This window comes from Ornithodoros turicata, chromosome 1 (assembly GCF_037126465.1).
Source record: "Ornithodoros turicata isolate Travis chromosome 1, ASM3712646v1, whole genome shotgun sequence".
In the NCBI taxonomy this organism is placed as follows: domain Eukaryota; kingdom Metazoa; phylum Arthropoda; class Arachnida; order Ixodida; family Argasidae; genus Ornithodoros; species Ornithodoros turicata.
The window spans coordinates 152923901-152944576 of NC_088201.1; the positions used below are offsets into that span (position 1 = coordinate 152923901).

At 46.0% G+C, this 20676-nt stretch overlaps 1 protein-coding gene across 1 annotated transcript; it reads right to left on the reverse strand.

The window, feature by feature from the left end:
• Positions 1 to 2152: 2152 nt before the first annotated feature.
• Positions 2153 to 3669, reverse strand: LOC135387695 (uncharacterized). Its single transcript, XM_064616796.1, has 2 exons — positions 3369 to 3669; positions 2153 to 3192 (listed from the first exon to the last, which is right to left on the reverse strand). The coding sequence occupies exons 1-2, from the start codon at positions 3667 to 3669 to the stop codon at positions 2153 to 2155; spliced, it is 1341 nt and encodes a 446-aa protein (XP_064472866.1).
• Positions 3670 to 20676: the final 17007 nt, after the last annotated feature.

The window sequence follows — 20676 nt, forward strand, 5'->3', positions numbered from 1 at the left end:
AAATTGTAAACATGTGCTCAACGTGCAGCTACAGAGCTTCGGCTATTTTTCCTTTGTATATATATATATATATATATGTGATCAACACTGGAACATCCGTCCCGAGCAATATCAGTTTAATGAACAATCCTGCCCATGCACGAGCGTGGGTTCGGTCTCTTCGTCGTTACGTCGCACTCCCCCCCCCCCCCCTCCAAGAGTGAAGCGGATGGGTGGATGGTAGGGGCGCAGCTTGCTGATGTGTACAATATCGGTCTGCCTTCCGAGCGGAAGAACTGAACGGTCAATTTCGTAGTTTACCGGTGACACCCTTTTGAGCACTGTGTATGGTCCTTCCATAGCTGGAGCTAATTTTCCTCGGTTAGGGAGCCATGGGGTCTCATAGAGGACGGCGTCTCCGATGGAAAATTCACCTGGCATGAATTTCTTGTCGTAAATCAACTTGTTCTTTTGGTGGTAAGCGAGGGGTTCTGCACCGCTTGTTTCCACGCTTCTTCGAGTGGCGGGACGTGCTCTGGGACGTTCACCAGCTATTCACATCAAGCAGCCACCCACAATGCAACGGCCTAAACGAGTGAACGAATCAGACTATTGTTAATCGCCTACGCTACAGGAAAACGGAAAGGAAAGGACGTGCTCTGGTAGGTGTGTGGGGTAGGATAGGACCCCATGCATTAAATACGAAGGAGGGAACCGGGTGACTTCATGGGGCGTTCTGTTGTACTCGGCGACTACATCGATAAGGAGGTGAGGCCAGAGTGCCCTTGGGTTTTCCTGTATTTTGTAGCGTAGGCGATTGACAATAGTCTGATTCGTTCACTCGTTTAGGTCGTTGCATTGTGGGTGGCTGCTTGATGTGAATACCTGGTGAACGTTGTGGTTGTTCGAAAAGCGTTTTAAGGTGTTGGATGTAAAACCCGTGCCACGGTCGGAGAGAAAGCGACGAGGTGTCCCGGCTGCGAAGACTTCTCGGAGGCAGGAGATGTACGCTTCGGCGATTTCACTCTTGTGCGCAAAGGCCCAGGTGTAACGCGTGGCATGGTCGACTATCAAGTGGATAAATTAATAGACCCGTAGCGAGCGAGTCCACCGATGGTGTCCATCGCAAGGAGGTCGAACGGTTTCTCGGCTGGTGGCAACGACTCCAGCAACCCAAATTTTTTCTGCTTGCTCTTTTTGCACCGTTGACAGGTGTCGCAAACGGATGAAACTCGAAACATCGGTGATGATTTCAGGCCAGTAGTAGTACGGGGAGATTAGACTGATCGTTTTCTTCACTCCGACGTGTCCAAACTCTTCGTGAGCTTTGCGAAGGATCTCGTTTCTGAGTGGCTACGTATATCTTGGGGACTCCGCGTTTGCGAACAATGGGAATGCCATTTTGCAGCGTGTAGGTTCCAGGACGGAGGTCACACGGACTGTTCTGTAAGTCAGCAATAGAGAGGAGGTTGACCAATGGTGATCGAGACAAAGCATCGGCCTCGATACTGCCAGTCCTCGCTGGTGCTTAAATGTGACGTCATACATAGATAGCTTGAGGGACCAGCGAAAAGGCGGCCCGTGGGGCGCTTGATTGTCTTTAACCACTGTAACGCCGTGTGGTCAGTCACAACCGTGAAAGCGCTGCCGTGGAGATAGCAGTGCCATTTGTCCACAGCCTCAATGATGGCCAGACATTCCAGTTCGGTTACGCTGCAATTTTTCTCGTGTTTTAGGAGCTTGCGGGAATGGTATGCCACGGGAGGTTCGTTGCCGTCATCGCCGGTTTGTTTGAGGACGGCACCAGTCCCACTGAGAGAAGCGTCACAGAAGAGAGTACACGGTCTTGAAGGGTCGAATTTTCGAAGAATTGGAGCCTTTGTGGGGCGATCCCTCAGAGTCTGAAAAGCAGCATGACATGCCTCGGACCATTGCCATGACGCGTCCCTTTTCAACAATTCTGTTAAAGGAAGGCATATGTCGCTGAAGTGGTCGATGTACTGCTTGTAAACATTTACTGTACCCAAAAAGCGTTGTAGATCCTTGACACAGTCAGGACGTGGAAATTTTTGAATTGCTTCGATGTTCGCTTTTTTCGGTCTCGTGGTGCCATTGCAAATTGTGTGGCCCAGGTAGTCGATGCTGGTGCGTGCAAACAAACATTTTTTTAGTTTCAATTTGACATTTTCAGCTTGCAGTGCTCCGAGCTGGCCATCATGTACGTCAGGTGCGCTTCGAAAGTAGGTACGTGCACGACTATGTCGTCGAAATAATTGACGACATTCCGAAGGTTGTGCTTTGCAATAATGGCCTTGACAGCTCGCTGGAATGTAGCAGGGGCGTTCTTAAGGCCAAAAGGCATGACAAGCCATTCGTAGTGCCCGGTAGGAGTGACGAATGCGGTCTTAGAAATGTCATGTCGGTTCGTGGGCACATGCCAATACCCCGATGTGATGTCAAGTGCACTGAAGTAGCGTGATGGGCCTAGGGAGTCTAGTACGTCGTCAATACGCGGTATGGGTTGATGATTGGCTGCAGTTATAGCGTTTAGCCTCCTATAGTCAATGCACATCCGTGTCCTGCCTTCGCCCTTTTTCTCTGCCACTACTAATGGGGATCCGTATGGAGACAGAGACGGACGAATGAACCCTTGACCGAGGAGGGATTCCCCTTGCTTGTCGATTTCGGCTCTGTCCGCCTGGGATGCTCTATACGGTGGTCTGTGAATTGGCACGTTGTTCAGCAGTGTGATTGAATGTTGCTCCGTCGTGATGGATCCAATATCAGTCTGGGATGTCGAGAAAATTGAACTATATTTCTCCAGTAATTTATCCAGTGCCCGTTGTTGTGTCGGCGTCAGTGAATCACGGTCTGGATAATTCTGGCCGTGTACACCCGGTGGTGATGGTGCCGGCATCGGTTGTGAAGGGATAGTGCAGGGTAGCGTTGTGAGCTGCAGGGTTGAGAGATCAAGGGCAAGGTTGTGATCGGAGGCATAATCAAGGCCAAGCAGAAGTTCCGCCTTCATTCCTCGCAGAACATGAACTTTCACCTTCTTCGTTGTTTCTCCAATTTTCAGGCTAATGGAGACGCGACCCAAGGTTTGCGTTGATGAGGTAACTTGTCGAATTGTGATGACTGAATTATTGATGAGTTGTAGCTGGAGCCTCCTGTAGATGTCTTCACTGATGCATGAAATTGTGAATCCTTTATCTAGAAAGGCAGTAACAGGAGTCCCATTGATGAAAGCTTTGAAATGGATTATTGAAGCCTTGGGTCGCACTGCCCGTTTCCCTGCTCATCTGTGAGGGCGGAGGTAGAGACTCGATTAGGGCACGTGCTATGACGGTGGTACTGCTGCGCCAAACCGAGTGAGGAACAGTGTCTACACTCAGTCTTCGGAAGGTCGTCCTGCTGACGGGTTTGCATGTACTTCCCATCGTCGGTTCTTCGTGGTTGCTGGTATTTGAAGGCGGTCCTTTGCCTTTGTCTGGTCATAGCGATCTCCACTCTCTTAACTGAGGCGAGCCATTCGGTGGGAGATTCAATCCGAAGTTCGGCAAGCGCCAGTTCCAACTCCGGGAGGAGACCATCGGTCAGACCGGACACAACGTGATTGGCCCTGAGCCCAGCCGACTCGCCCAGTCTTCGTTTCTCATCATAGTATGAGCTGACCGACTGGTCCTTCATCTGTCGGCAAGGAGCGAAATGGGTCTGCACCTGGGCTTTCGAAGCAGACACTCATACGTTCTATGACATCCTTCCAAGTCTTCACGCTCTCGAAAATTTCGGTCAGGTATCAGCGGAACGCTTCGCCTTCGATGTACTCGCTTAAGTTGTTGATCTTGTCCTGCTCTGTCCAGCCGTTTGTGTCTGCCTTGGACTCGAACAAGCGGAGCCATTTTCCCACGGGTACGTCGTCGGCGCCGCCATGATATTTAGGAATAATGAGAGGTTGGTGTTTGGGAGGCATGAGGGTCACCACCGAGGTAGTATCCTGTTGACTAGTGTGATGGACACTGGAACATCCGTCCCGAGCAATACCAGTTTAATGAATAATCCTGCCCATGCACGAGCGTGGGTTCGGTCTCTTCGTCGTTACGTCACACACACACACACACACACACACACACACACACACACACACACATATATATATATATACTACGGAAAAAAGTCATTAAAGAGACAAGTAAATGACACTAGACGTGTTTGAAATTCAAAATTACGGATTAAGATGGCTAATTTTGAATTTCAAACACGTCTAGTGTCATTTACTTGTCTCTTTAATGTCTTTTTTCCGCAGATTATATTTCACTGGCTTGCACTGTGGCATGGAGTAGTGCTCAGTCACCCTCCCAGGTGTATATCGCTCGCTGAGTGACCCCTGGTTTGCCAATTCCGAACAATGCGCAGCAACCCAAAGCTGACGAGCCGCAAACACGGCGAAACACGTGTCCTTTGGTGCTGCCGCATCGTTCCATGAGTATCTGTTTCTCTGCGTGCAGCCATATAAGCCATGTTAATCCGTAATTTTGAATTTCAAACACGTCTAGTGTCATTTACTTGTCTCTTTAATTGGTTTTTTCCGCAGATTATATTTCACTGGCTTGCACTGTGGCATGAAGGAGGGCTCAGTCACCCTCTCAGGTGTATATCGCTCGCTAAGTGACCCCTGGTTTGGCAATTCCGAACGACGCGCAGCTACCCAGAGCTGACGAGCCGCAAACACGGCGTAACACGTGTCATCTGGTGCTGCCGCATCGTTCCATGAGTATCTATATGTATACTATATATTATATTATCTTGCACTACTTATAACAAGCTACATAGATGAAATGATAACGTCAACATGAGATTGTGAAAGTTTGTCGGAGTCAAATACTTATTCCTAAAACGCTACTGTCACGGCGAAGACATTTGACTGTACTAATCAATGCTGGATTCAAGCGAACTATCATAAAAAAAACGCTATTTAGTACACTCTCAATTGATCACTCCCCAGTACAAGGGGCAAACGAAAGATTCGTAGCTTCGAAGATCACTTCAAAGGAAAAAGTGTTCGGTATCAAAATAAAGAAAGAGTAATTAAAAGATTGGGTGAGGCTTCTTTTGTCAACATCAAATGCAAGAATTACTGCATTTGAATTCCTCACATCGCAACCAAGAACATACCCTGAAGACAATGTTTCAGTTGGTACGCAATGAGAACAGTGCATAGGCTCAGTTCGGTTGCCGACATGAAATATTTATCAATACAAACGGATATCAACTGTTAGGTGTATGCCGGCCAAATGTTATAGACACTTTTTCTCTATGCATTAACAATCTGAAAGATTCAGGTGTTCGCGGTATGTAAGTTATCGCAGCAATCAGTGTTGCATGACTCGTGTCAAAAACTCATGTAGGAATTCAATTTCCAACAAACGCAATACATAAAAAAATTGTCACAGATAAATATGGTTGGATTCGGTTGAGGTTTGCTTTCTCCAGTGCCTCTATTCACAAGCTCCACGTGATCACCTCATGAATACAACTTCGTGTTACATCGTTGCAGACGTCCACTTTCTCCGCAGGGTCTTCGGTGAACTAATCACGATTCGTTTGCAAAAGAGAGCCACTTTCCGAAATCTGTTCTCGCTGATAGAAATATATCCAGTTGCGCGTCTGCTTTTCATCTCTTTGAAACAGGTCACCTTGTTTGTCACGGAACGACAGCGCACAATAGACACATACGAAAAAAGAAAGAGAGAGAAAAAAATGAAACAAACTGGTGCATCGCATCGTATTCAGTGTGACTAGTATACAGTGGTGGTCAGTAGTTAACTACGTGTAGTTAAACTACCAGTTAAACTACCTGGTTGTAGTTAAAAAGCAGTTATCAACTACTTGCAGGAATGTAGCGGCACTACTAGTTAAACTACTATTTTGAGTTGGGTATTTTCATTTCTAATCGAATGATACCCGCCGGTCACATTTTTTTATTTCTCTCGAAAAAAAATATATGTTATCCCACCCACAAAGAGATGCAAAAGGTGCCTGACCGCAGGTCTCTGCGATATTTCCTTCTCCGTCCACGGCTCTTCAATGCAACCGGCGCGATGTCGCGGCTTAAATTTTTTCCAACTGTGTGACCTTGAACGAGATGTCCCATTTGAACTAATCTTTTTGCTGACAGAGTGGGTGCTGCATGTTCCACCGTGGGCTACTAAATTTATATGGTAAAGAGAAAAGTATACAAAAAAAGATCTCCAAAACGCAACAGAGATCCTTTTTACAGCAAGTTTGCAAGATCATGGCCGGGGCCCTGTATCTCCGACTGTGATCAGAAAAATCATTCTCTGCCCTTTCGTTTTACGCAAAATCCATTGCTTTATCTTCAGTCATGATCCCGTAACAATGCCGTGAACACGGAAGGGTAGGGGAAAATTATCATTTCCGAGGGAATTTTTACCCAAAAAGGACATCTTCGAATTTTCCGATATTTCGTAGTAACATACCTCAGACATAGCTCTTTCAGGATGTTTCAAAATGTTTGTTTCTTTTGGTCCCCCAGGCGCGCAATTTTTTTTTTCACACCCCTATTGAGCAGCGCTCGCAGGGGTCAAACACACGTACAAAGAGTGGACTTCTAACCCACCCCCTGTCGTTTTCTTTTTTTTTTTTTTTTTGCTTTCCGGGAGGGTGCCGTCATGCTGAAGGCCGACTACAGTAATATGCACAGATCACTGTGATGTCCGCAGACAAGCAAAAGTTCGTTGCTTAGGCTTTCCCACCCGGTTAATCCCTTCAATGTTACGTCCTTGAAGGAAATCCGACGTGGGAACATGGCATTTGTAAATACTCCGGCTTTGCCAAACCGAAGCGCGAGACGTCTATTCTCTTGTAATTTTGTTTTGTTATTTGCTGGTTTCTTCTACTTCTGTTTCTTGTACTTCGCCTACTACGGGTGCCTCAGCGGGCCGACACCAATATCTTGCTCTGCTATGCTCCTGTTCACAGTCTGAACAATTTCGGTTGGGACACTGAAGTCAGCGTCGTCAGGGCTTGAACCCGGATGATCTTGTTCACTTGAAGGTCCTGCCTCAGGAACCTGCAGTCGAAACGTGTTGTAGCAGTTCATGCATATTTCGCCGGTATCGTTGACGTGGACTGCCTCTGAGGTGCTCAAGATGGTCTTCAAAAGCCCTGATCCTATCAACGATACTGGCCTGAAGTTCATCTTGCTCTGATATGCTCCTGTTCACAGTCTGAACAATTTCGGTTGGGACACTGAAGTCAGCGTCGTCAGGGCTTGAAGCCGGATGATCTTGTTCACTTGAAGGCCCTGCCTCAGGAACCTGCAGTCGAAACGTGTTTTAGCAGTTCATGCATATTTCGCCGGTGTCGTCGACGTGGACTACCTCTGAGGTGCTCAAGATGGTCTTCAAAAGCCCTGATCCTATCAACGATACTGGCCTGAACTTCATCTTGCTCTGATATGCTCCTGTTCACAGTATGAACAATTTCGGTTGGGACACTGAAGTCAGCGTCGTCAGGGCTTGAAGCCGGATGATCTTGTTCACTTGAAGGCCCTGCCTCAGGAACCTGCAGTCGAAACGTGTTTTAGCAGTTCATGCATATTTCGCCGGTGTCGTCGACGTGGACTACCTCTGAGGTGCTCAAGATGGTCTTCAAAAGCCCTGATCCTATCAACGATACTGGCCTGAAGTTCATCTTGCTCTGATATGCTCCTGTTCACAGTCTGAACAATTTCGGTTGGGACACTGAAGTCAGCGTCGTCAGGGCTTGAAGCCGGATGATCTTGTTCACTTGAAGGTCCTGCCTCAGAAACCTGCAGTCGAAACGTGTTGTAGCAGTTCATGCATATTTCGCCGGTGTCGTGGACGTGGACTGCCTCCGAGGTGCTCAAGATGGTCTTCAAAAGCCCTGATCCTATCAACGATACTGGCCTGAAGTTCATCTTGCTCTGATATGCTCCTGTTCACAGTCTGAACAATTTCGGTTGGGACACTGAAGTCAGCGTCGTCAGGGCTTGAAGCCGGATGATCTTGTTCACTTGAAGGCCCTGCCTCAGGAACCTGCAGTCGAAACGTGTTGTAGCAGTTCATGCATATTTCGCCGGTGTCGTGGACGTGGACTGCTTCTGAGGTGCTCAAGATGGTCTTCAAAAGCCCTGATTTTATCAACGATACTGGCCTGAAGTTCATCTTGCTCTGATATGCTCCTGTTCACAGTCTGAACAATTTCGGTTGGGACACTGAAGTCGGCGTCGTCAGGGCTTGAAGCCGGATGATCTTGTTCACTTGAAGGCCCTGCCTCAGGAACCTGCAGTCGAAACGTGTTTTAGCAGTTCATGCATATTTCGCCGGTGTCGTCGACGTGGACTACCTCTGAGGTGCTCAAGATGGTCTTCAAAAGCCCTGATCCTATCAACGATACTGGCCTGAAGTTCATCTTGCTCTGATATGCTCCTGTTCACAGTCTGAACAATTTCGGTTGGGACACTGAAGTCAGCGTCGTCAGGGCTTGAAGCCGGATGATCTTGTTCACTTGAAGGTCCCGCCTCAGAAACCTGCAGTCGAAACGTGTTGTAGCAGTTCATGCATATTTCGCCGGTGTCGTGGACGTGGACTGCCTCCGAGGTGCTCAAGATGGTCTTCAAAAGCCCTGATCCTATCAACGATACTGGCCTGAAGTTCATCTTGCTCTGATATGCTCCTGTTCACAGTCTGAACAATTTCGGTTGGGACACTGAAGTCAGCGTCGTCAGGGCTTGAAGCCGGATGATCTTGTTCACTTGAAGGCCCTGCCTCAGGAACCTGCAGTCGAAACGTGTTGTAGCAGTTCATGCATATTTCGCCGGTGTCGTGGACGTGGACTGCCTCTGAGGTGCTCAAGATGGTCTTCAAAAGCCCTGATTTTATCAACGATACTGGCCTGAAGTTCATCTTGCTCTGATATGCTCCTGTTCACAGTCTGAACAATTTCGGTTGGGACACTGAAGTCGGCGTCGTCAGGGCTTGAAGCCGGATGATCTTGTTCACTTGAAGGCCCTGCCTCAGCAACCTGCAGTCGAAACGTGTTGTAGCAGTTCACACATATTTCGCCGGTGGCGTGCACGTGGACTACCTCTGAGGTGCTCAAGATGGTCTTCAAAAGCCCTGATCCTATCAACGATACTGGCCCGAAGTTCATCTTGCTCTGATATGCTCCTGTTCACAGTCTGAACAATTTCGGTTGGGACACTGAAGTCAGCGTCGTCAGGGCTTGAAGCCGGATGATCTTGTTCACTTGAAGGCCCTGCCTCAGGAACCTGCAGTCGAAACGTGTTTTAGCAGTTCATGCATATTTCGCTGGTGTCGTCGACGTGGACTACCTCTGAGGTGCTCAAGATGGTCTTCAAAAGCCCTGATCCTATCAACGATACTGGCCTGAAGTTCATCTTGCTCTGATATGCTCCTGTTCACAGTCTGAACAATTTCGGTTGGGACACTGAAGTCAGCGTCGTCAGGGCTTGAAGCCGGATGATCTTGTTCACTTGAAGGCCCTGCCTCAGGAACCTGCAGTCGAAACGTGTTTTAGCAGTTCATGCATATTTCGCCGGTGTCGTCGACGTGGACTACCTCTGAGGTGCTCAAGATGGTCTTCAAAAGCCCTGATCCTATCAACGATACTGGCCTGAAGTTCATCTTGCTCTGATATGCTCCTGTTCACAGTCTGAACAATTTCGGTTGGGACACTGAAGTCAGCGTCGTCAGGGCTTGAAGCCGGATGATCTTGTTCACTTGAAGGCCCTGCCTCAGGAACCTGCAGTCGAAACGTGTTGTAGCAGTTCATGCATATTTCGCCGGTGTCGTGGACGTGGACAGCCTCTGAGGTGCTCAAGATGGTCTTCAAAAGCCCTGATTTTATCAACGATACTGGCCTGAAGTTCATCTTGCTCTGATATGCTCCTGTTCACAGTCTGAACAATTTCGGTTGGGACACTGAAGTCGGCGTCGTCAGGGCTTGAAGCCGGATGATCTTGTTCACTTGAAGGCCCTGCCTCAGGAACCTGCAGTCGAAACGTGTTTTAGCAGTTCATGCATATTTCGCCGGTGTCGTCGACGTGGACTACCTCTGAGGTGCTCAAGATGGTCTTCAAAAGCCCTGATCCTATCAACGATACTGGCCTGAAGTTCATCTTGCTCTGATATGCTCCTGTTCACAGTCTGAACAATTTCGGTTGGGACACTGAAGTCAGCGTCGTCAGGGCTTGAAGCCGGATGATCTTGTTCACTTGAAGGTCCTGCCTCAGAAACCTGCAGTCGAAACGTGTTGTAGCAGTTCATGCATATTTCGCCGGTGTCGTGGACGTGGACTGCCTCCGAGGTGCTCAAGATGGTCTTCAAAAGCCCTGATCCTATCAACGATACTGGCCTGAAGTTCATCTTGCTCTGATATGCTCCTGTTCACAGTCTGAACAATTTCGGTTGGGACACTGAAGTCAGCGTCGTCAGGGCTTGAAGCCGGATGATCTTGTTCACTTGAAGGCCCTGCCTCAGGAACCTGCAGTCGAAACGTGTTGTAGCAGTTCATGCATATTTCGCCGGTGTCGTGGACGTGGACTGCCTCTGAGGTGCTCAAGATGGTCTTCAAAAGCCCTGATTTTATCAACGATACTGGCCTGAAGTTCATCTTGCTCTGATATGCTCCTGTTCACAGTCTGAACAATTTCGGTTGGGACACTGAAGTCGGCGTCGTCAGGGCTTGAAGCCGGATGATCTTGTTCACTTGAAGGCCCTGCCTCAGCAACCTGCAGTCGAAACGTGTTGTAGCAGTTCACACATATTTCGCCGGTGGCGTGCACGTGGACTACCTCTGAGGTGCTCAAGATGGTCTTCAAAAGCCCTGATCCTATCAACGATACTGGCCCGAAGTTCATCTTGCTCTGATATGCTCCTGTTCACAGTCTGAACAATTTCGGTTGGGACACTGAAGTCAGCGTCGTCAGGGCTTGAAGCCGGATGATCTTGTTCACTTGAAGGCCCTGCCTCAGAAATCTGCAGTCGAAACGTGTTGTAGCAGTTCATGTATATTTCGCCGGTGTCGTGGACGTGGACTGCCTCCGAGGTGCTCAAGATGGTCTTCAAAAGCCCTGATCCTATCAACGATACTGGCCTGAAATTCATCTTGCTCTGTTATGCTCCTGTTCACAGTCTGAACAATTTCGGTTGGGACACTGAAGTCAGCGTCGTCAGGGCTTGAAGCCGGATGATCTTGTTCACTTGAAGGCCCTGCCTCAGGAACCTGCAGTCGAAACGTGTTGTAGCAGTTCACACATATTTCGCCGGTGTCGTGGACGTGGATTGCCTCCGAGGTGCTCAAGATAGTCTTCAAAAGCCCTGATCCTATCAACGATACTGGCCTAAAGTTCTTGTTCCAGGGTATTTTTTCTTGTGTCGTTGAGTGTAGTCCGGGCAGTATAGTCTACTTCTTGTGTGGCTACGGCTGGCCATGAGGAGCGCAGACGTAAACGCTACGCCGACGACAAAACGAAATCTGTACGTAACATCGAGGAAAGCAAGGCCCTCTTCCTAAAATGTGGACAGCGGCGGAAACCCCGTACACGGCTAAAGCTCGTCTGTTCCCACGCAGCGCCTCGACTTTCTCACCCATTCGAAAGCTAACTCCTTCAAATAATATTTCTAACAGGAGTTCACCTTGAAAAAATAAGGGACCGGACTTGGCCTATCATTCCCAGGAAAACCAGGCGGCCAGTACTTGGACGATCTGTCGGCATCGTGGCCCATCAGCTGAGTGTTTCAAATTTCGTCATTGTTCACAAGTAGAAGAAACCAGCAAATAACAAAACAAAATTACAGGATAATAGACATTTCGCGCTTCGGTTCGGCAAAGCCGGAGTATTTACAAATGCCATGTTCCCACGTCCGATTTCCTTCAAGCACGTAACTTTGAAGGGATTAAACAGGTGGAAAAGCGTAAGCAACGAACTTTTGCTTGTCTGCGGACATCACAGTGATCTGTGCATATTACTGTAGTCGGCCTTCGGCATGACGGCAACCTCCCCGAAAGCCAAAAAAAAAAAAAAAAAAAAGACGGGGTGGGGTAGAAGTCCTCTCTTTCTACGTGTGTTTGACCCCTGCGAGCGGTGCGCAATAAGGGTGCGGAAAAAAATTGCGCGCCCTGTGGGACCAAAATAAGCAAACATTTTGTTGCCTATCCTGAAAGAGCTATGTCTCAGCTATGTTAGTACAAAATATCGGAAAATTCGAAGATGTCCTTTTTGGGTAAAAATTCCCTCGAAAGTGATAATTTTCCCCAACCCTTCCGTGTTCACGGCATTGTTACGGGATAATGACCGAAGATAAAGCAATAGATTTTGCGTAAAGCGAAATAGCAAAGAATGATCTTTCTGATCACGGTCGGAGATACAGGGCAGTTTACTCATTAGATGTTATAGAAATTGTGTGTCGATACGAAAATATTTTTACTTGTACTGGTGTGCTTGTCGACTCGTCATTCGACGTGTAATGTACCCGTATAATGTTTCAGTCGTTAGATTCGAATTGGTTGGTGAATATCGAATAAATAACCTCGATGAAATAATATAATGTGTTGTTTATTGTGCTTTATCCATCCTGTGCTGTGTTGTTCAGTCGATGGTTACGAACAATATTAGAAACATACTGTGACAATCGATTCCAGCATGCTGATTGAGAATCGCTTATTAGGGTTGTGCTTTTCGCATAGAATAATTATCCCTAGATATTATTTTATTCCTCAAGTAGTAACATAGTGGTTGTTGTTGTTCGTTTGCTAGACCGCTTGAGTCTCACCTCTGTCGATTCCTTGGTGACTGAAATAATATGCTATAAGAGATTGGTTGTAGGTGGTCGGCTACTATGATAAAGAATTATTAGTGCTAGGATGGATTTTCCTTCCTAGTTGGAATAGTTGTAGTAGGAATAGTAGTAGGAATAGTTGACATAGAAAAGTGCGTGTTTGGTTGGATGGCCTATTGCTGGGAGGGTAGATATAGAGTAATTATTGTTAGCTCTGATTTTAGTCCCTAGATATTATAGAAATTGTAGTGTTATGTACGTTCCATGCTTACCCTTGATCCTTACAATGTTGATTCAATGCTGTGTCACGTTGACTGTGTCATGTAATATAAACATATAATAATATATAATATATGTAAGAAATATATAGCCATACAGCAAGACATGTGTGTAATTGCTTTACAATATATCCGCTAGACACTTTGCATAACAGAGTAAACTAGAGTGTGAAATTGAAATCTCAACGATCACTGTTTCAATAGAAGATCAACTGTTTTTTTTAACTAAAGTTGCTTTGCACACTCTTTGAAATGACTATATCCTTGAAGGATACCTGTGATCTATTCGCTATAATAATAAAAAAAATGTGTCATGGAGAAACGATTGCATTTTGTTCGCTTCTTATACTCTTTTTTAAAGTGTTTTGTTAGTAGTGGACGGAAAGGTAAAAACATAATGCTTTTTCGTGCAAGAAACTTAAGTTGCTCCATCGTGCTTACATTATAGAAGAGGCTCTCCGACAGTCTCCGATAACCGTAACATTATTAATTGCAAGTGAAATATTCACCTCAGCCAGAGCAACCTCCCACTTTCCATCTAATTGCACTGGCTGAGCGAGTTTAACTCTAAACTTCCTCATTGTGATACGAAGAAATACATCACTCTAGGTGTTTGACAGTAAACTGTTGTTTAGAAGTATGCATAGAAGTTGTTCGTCATTGCTTTTTGCCCCTTCTGAAATGAAATCATCGTGAGGACCTCGTTTAGCAAGAGCGAAGACTATGGGCGGGAAATTTAAAATTTGGTATAGCGCCATCTGTTGAACATAACATGAAGTCTATGGGTGGGAAATTCGCCGTAGAGCCATCTGTTGAGCATGAGGCAAAAACCGATGGGAATTCGCTGTAGCGCCATCTGTTTAAACATGATACGAAAGTCTGTGGATCAATCTTACATATTTTGCAATTGTCGCAAGCACTTTGTCTACCGCTGGTGTAACTCTAGCATAGGAGCTGTATACAGAAGTAAAGTTACCACGATGCCAACCTTGTAGAAGTATCCGAAGAAAGGAAGTACGGGGTATCTGAAGTATTCGAACAGGTTACAAAGACCATGTACCTTGAAATTAGGAAGTCACTGAAAATGTTAGCCAGCAGTAGGACTCGAAGCCTCATCTTCTGGATTACCGGTCCAGGGCTTTCCATGTGTTTGTCCCTTCTATGTGTTCCAGCCTCAGAACATCAACTGCCACCATATACCTTCCTTACCATTCATTGGCATATTTTATTTTATTTGCATAGTTTTGAAACTGCTGCTGTCTTTTGCAGGCGTTGACAAGGAGGGAAGGATTCTTCCTCCTAAAACGATCGTTTAATGACACCGATCACAATAAATGCGTCTACATGATCCAGAGACGCACATTTTATAGGAGTCGGATGATTGAAGCGCATTACGGGTTCTGGAACGGAGATCACTAGTAAGTGGCCAGTCTTCCTTCTTTTGCTTGCATGTCCCATGTTCTCCTGACATCCCACATCTTCCGTCACAGCTCAGAAGATCCTTACGTCATGCAGCTTTCTTCTGAGGGCAATGGAACCGTTGTGCACGTTTCGTCAACCGCCTTTAAGAATTCGACAGGTAAGAATATAATACTGAAATGTAATAGACTTACCAATTAGAAGCTCCCAGAGAACCAGAAACGTCTTATGTACATTCATAAGACGAGCTGTTCTGAATATTGTGCACGTCTAATAGATATCCATTTTGATCCACTGGAGGTTGCATGGACGTACTATCAACATGTAAGACCCATCCACACCTCTCACTAAGGACGTCTAATGGACCTAACTACTCGACGTAACTATTGTCACATCCATTAGATGTCAGTTGAAAGACATGGATGTCTATAGGACACCTATTTGAATTAATACGGGCTTAAATTTATTTGAATGAGTTTCCGAAAAATCCAGCTTCCGAAGTACTGACATGCAGTGTTATATCAGGTGCGTAGTATGGCAATTTCAGGGCAATGTCACAACACTGCCGGTGTTGCGAGGTGCCAAATCCCGTAAAATTTGGCAGCGTCTACTGGTACCTCGTTGCTCTCGTACCAGTAACTTTTGAGCTTCGATCGTCCGCCTTAAACGCATAAACTGCAGCGCGATGCATAACCTTCACCTCCCATTGTCAGACCGGGAAACTGCATGGGCATCCTTCAGCGGTCTTTAGGGGAGGTGTGTCAACTCTCTTGCTCTGGGATTTGGATAGTCGAAGACAACCATCCACCATAGAAAATATGCGAGCATCCCTCAGCTGTGTTAGTGAATCTTCCCATTTGTATCGGTAACCACAGATACATCATGTATATATATATATATATATATATATATATATATATATATATGAATGTATAACTGAGTACAGATGGACGCGAAAACAAATAGACTACAAGTAATGAAGAGACTTGGGAGGCCGTATAAGGGTTAAAAACACTTGCTACTTTTATTACATTAATAATTAAGGGGGCGCTAGGAATAGATTTACAGTTAGGGGTCGACGTTTCGGCAGTCAGCGCTGCCTTCAACAGAACTAAACTTGGAAATAGGTGACAAGGGCTTATATACAAGGGAAAGGGGGAAAATGAGAGGGGAACAGTGCACGTGGAGCGGAGTTGGTGATGTTGCAGGAGCGTTGTTGCTAATGGTCCATTGAGCACTTGCAGGAGCGTTGGCTGTCTTCCAGGAGAGTTCTCCTTGGTCGTCTGATAAACCTGAAAAGATAAGAGAGATACGGCAGAAAGAACGAAAGAGGGTCGGGGGACTTGGTCTAGGAGCTAAGGCTGCGAACTGTAGACAATACGCCGGGGTCTTCGTTTATCGTGGACTGGAATTTGTGGATTAGGAATGATTCACGTGAATCATTCCTAATCCACAAATTCCAGTCCACGATAAACGAAGACCCCGGCGTATTGTCTACAGTTCGCAGCCTTAGCTCCTAGACCAAGTCCCCCGACCCTCTTTCGTTCTTTCTGCCGTATCTCTCTTATCTTTTCAGGTTTATCAGACGACCAAGGAGAACTCTCCTGGAAGACAGCCAACGCTCCTGCAAGTGCTCAATGGACCATTAGCAACAACGCTCCTGCAACATCACCAACTCCGCTCCACGTGCACTGTTCCCCTCTCATTTTCCCCCTTTCCCTTGTATATAAGCCCTTGTCACCTATTTCCAAGTTTAGTTCTGTTGAAGGCAGCGCTGACTGCCGAAACGTCGACCCCTAACTGTAAATCTATTCCTAGCGCCCCCTTAATTATTAATGTAATAAAAGTAGCAAGTGTTTTTAACCCTTATACGGCCTCCCAAGTCTCTTCATTACTTGTAGTCTATATATATATATATATATATAGATAGCTGCCAGTTTTGGTGTCTAATCTCCCGAACATCGCGTATGTTTTCTTAACATTTTTCACATAAGTGTGTGTGTTTTTTTGCAAGTGTTCAATTGCTTCTGTTCTGCATTACATACTTGCTGCTGTAATCTCCCCCTCAAACAACGCCCCCCGAGGGCACGTGAGGTATTGTCATAAATAAAAATAAATTATACAGGGTGTTTCACTTAAGAGCGACCCCTAATTATGAAAAGATTGATAAGAAAACTTGAGATAAAAATTACAGAGCTTCTGCGTCATACTTGTGAAGGTTTTTTCTGCACAAACAGGTGGTTTCCACCAGTGTACATCAATAATTCGTCTAGTTAGTTTAATTGAACTCCAAAAAGTCCCAAGGAAAGGTAACGTTTTTTGCGCTAATTAGAAAGCCCATGACCACAACACCCCATTTCAGTCACAATTATTACAGGATCTTTCATGATCTTTCAACAAAAATTTGACATCCGAAATCACGTAAAAACTGCCCGAAACACCGTCGCTTCTCAAGTCGCGCTCGTTCAAGTTGCCCCACCTGAAGTATCGGGAGGAGGAAAGGACAACCAAGCAGCACAATGTACTGAAAGTCGAGTGCAATAGGGGTGGACGGGTAAGTGGAAGGCCTTGAACAGACTTGTGAAATTAAAGAACATTGATAAGACACATACCGTCCACCCCTATTGCACCTGACTTTCAGTACATTGTGCTGCTTGGGAACATAGGAAGCAGCACAGAACATCCGATGTTGGTGATTATCGGTAACTCGTGGCTGCGAACAGATAAGCTTGAGAAGATAAAACGCGTGATTGGGCCGGTCCCCGCCCTCCCTTTTCTTTTCCAGTGTTTCCATGCGCAGTGGGATGTCCTCTGGCCTAGCCGATAGCGCCGCCACTGATGAAATCCAAGAACTGTTCTGCAGAGATAGCAGGTTTTCAAGTGCTGACTATTCGTGGAAAGATCGTGAAAGATCCTGTAATTGTGACTGAACAAGGGTGTTGTGGCCATGGGCTTCCTAATTAGCGCAAAAAAAAGTTACCTTAAGTTGGGTATTTTTGAGTTCAATTAAGATAATTAGAAAAATTAATGGGGCACACTGATGGAAACCACCTGTTTTGGCGGCAAACACCTTCACAAGTATGACGCAGGAGGTTTCTAATTTTTATCCCTAGTACTTTTTTTAATAATTGGGCTTCACTCTTAAGTGAAACAACCCGTATACAGGGTCTCCCAAAAAACGTGTCATTGAATTATAATATAAAAGAAATGTACATCACCTAGAGTCATGCGGTCAATGGCATTTGTTCTTACGAGGTTTTCGAAACCTCCTCATGTGAATGTCGTGTAACATAAGTTTAATTACGTAAATTCATGCGAGCTTCAGTCGGAAATTTGCCAAGCAAAGGTCACTTTTTTACCCCACCAATGTGAAGAGCGTGTCCAATTTACTCATACAAATGATAATTGACAGGGGTATTCAGGAGGTATTCCATCGGAAAAAATAGCTGAAATAGCTTTCAGTCCGACGAAAGGATGTTGGAAACCCAGCCCCCCCCCCCCCCCCCCCCGGCATCGCAGAAAGAGATAGCACAGGCATGACTTATCACATCCGACGTTCGCTGTGATAATGCTTTCCCTCTTCCAATTTTAGGAAGTGTTAATTTTTGTACTATCACTCTGTGGGCTGGCTTTGGAACCTCCTTTCGTGGAACTGAGAGCGATTGCGCTCAAAAAGTCATCGCACATTGTGGTCCGGTGCTCGGAAAAGCATGATATTCGGCTATTTTTTCCGATGGGATAGCTCGTGAATATCACTGTCCGTTATCATGGATTTGAGTGACTTCGGCACACTCTTCATCATGGTGGGGTAAAAAGTGACCTTTCCTTGGCAAATGTTCGAGTTCAGTACGCAAACATTTACATAATTAAACTTACGATAGATGACATTCACATCAAGAGTTGTCAAAAACCTAATAAGAACAAATGCCGTTGACGGCATGATTCTAGGTGGCGTAGCTTTTTAATTATAATTCAATGACACATTTTCTGTGACACCCTGTATATACAGGGTGGCGTACCAACCATGATGGAAATTCATGGTAACAAACGTAGGCCCCGGAGAAACATGCGGTCTTGGGATTATTTTCTGTCAATAAGTTTTGCCACATATTGGTAACATTCCCATTTCATTTCAGTTGATGCAAAGTTATGTTATTGAATTGAACTCCGAAATTTCCCAAGGCAACCTAAAGTTTTCTTTGCGGAAATGGGTTCCCCGTGGTCATTTTACTCAGTATAACACATGATCCCACTCATAATGCAATATCAATTGCCAAAATAAATTCACCGAAAATCCGTGGAAATGAGCCCTTGGCTCCGACCCCTTTTTCACGGCTCGTGATTTGATCACAAAGCTGCGAAGGAAGGAGGTTATATTGACACGCCACAGGAGGGGGGAAAGGGTTACAAGTCGTCGGTTGACCTCGTTTTTAATAAGATAGCTCTGATTCCCGCACTCACCGCCCGTGTTCGTTCCGTGGTTAAAGGGACTCTGACCAGAAGTTCGACAAATATTTCGTTTGCATCTATTACGAAGGTATAATATGCCTCCAAGCCACACGCGAAATATTTTGGCTGTGCGCAGCGGCAAAGTTTGCCAAACGGCGAGCTGAAAACTGGCTTCGCTTTTCCTCCTCAACTCGCGCAATCGGGGCCGAAATCTAGCCTCTTTGTAGTGGACTTCCGCCAATTTCCGTGTGCGTGACGAAAGCACGGGGTCCATGTTTCATTGGGCGCCCGGACCGGAAGTTCTGTTGTTAGTGAGTTTGTGAGAGCGCCGGCATCCGTCCAGAAAGCGATCTTCAATATGGACGTCGAAGGAAGAAATGCGGAGACTTCGAGCCCGGAACTTCTTTCTGACCTTTCTGCGATCGAGAAGAAAATTCTGCGTGCTGAACAGCTCGGTAGGCTTTCGAAACGTCGCTGGTGCCGCGAATGCGAGACGAAGTTAGGGCTCTACGAACATCGGTCACAGATGGAGCAAACAGCATGAGTCGCCTGTCTTCAGGTAAGCGATGAGCTTTTTAACGCACACTGTGATCGAATACGTAAACCTTCTCTGAAATTTCGTGTTCTGATATTTAATGCGCACTTGCTGTTCATGGTGCCGGTGTGGCTGGTGTGTCATAATGCCGAAGGAGATCGAATGCTTGTGCTCCCAGGAGCTCGAAAACACTGCCGAATGACTGCAGTATGAGTGCATTGCAACCCACTAAGATTTCCAACTTCTATGCTTCAATATGACTGTCCTGAAGGTCGCATATTGAACTCCGTGGGCAGCGCGAACCTATGAGCGACTATATTCACAAGTAAGTCACATGTGTCCTTGTCGAACGATGTTAAAATTTGGGCGCCCAAAACTGGTTTGGTCCTGCATTAAAGTCGTTAAAAACTCCAGTACAGGGCGCAGCACATGAAAAGACTATACAGTACACAACTCTAAACTGGAGAAAACTAATAGAGGCAAATTTGTATTTGTCAGTGTGCTGTGTCCTGAGTCACGTTTTTCTACATTGCCCTGTGCATAAGGTTTTAGCGTAGGTTTTTAGCGATATTAAGTGTTCTTGATTGTCGATTCAGTGAAAAGTAAAACAATGTTGGTTTCTAAAAGAACACAGCATGTGTAGTAATGTACAGGGTGTGGGCAGGTAAACTGCAGTTGCTCTCAGGTACATGTAGAAATGACACTGCACACACACTGTACTGTAACCGGTTACCTATTTGCCTAAACTATATTTTATGTACATCTGTGCAGATACACTGCGTATCGCCAGTTTGCAAGGTGAGTATGGCACAAGCTTGGGAAAAACAAGAGCATGGTCATCCCAGCCTGTGCAGTGAAGAGGGTCTGGCAAGCCTTTCCCACAGAAAATGCCACAGGCTTCAAGTACCCAAGATCCTAACTGGAGCGCGGCTTTCTACATTCCGGATGAAGACCTGGGCCACGGTTTCAAACTCCCCTATACAGTGTCCTCCACAGAAGCCGAACTGTCTGGTATCCTGGCAGCACTGGAGCATATTACAGAATCCGGGCACGGAACGTGGGTCATTCTTACAGACAGCAAGGCATCACTAGATATGTTGTCGTCATCTCGCCCCAGCATAATAAGCGATTTGCATACCATGACGCTTCAAAAATTTAATGAACTCTT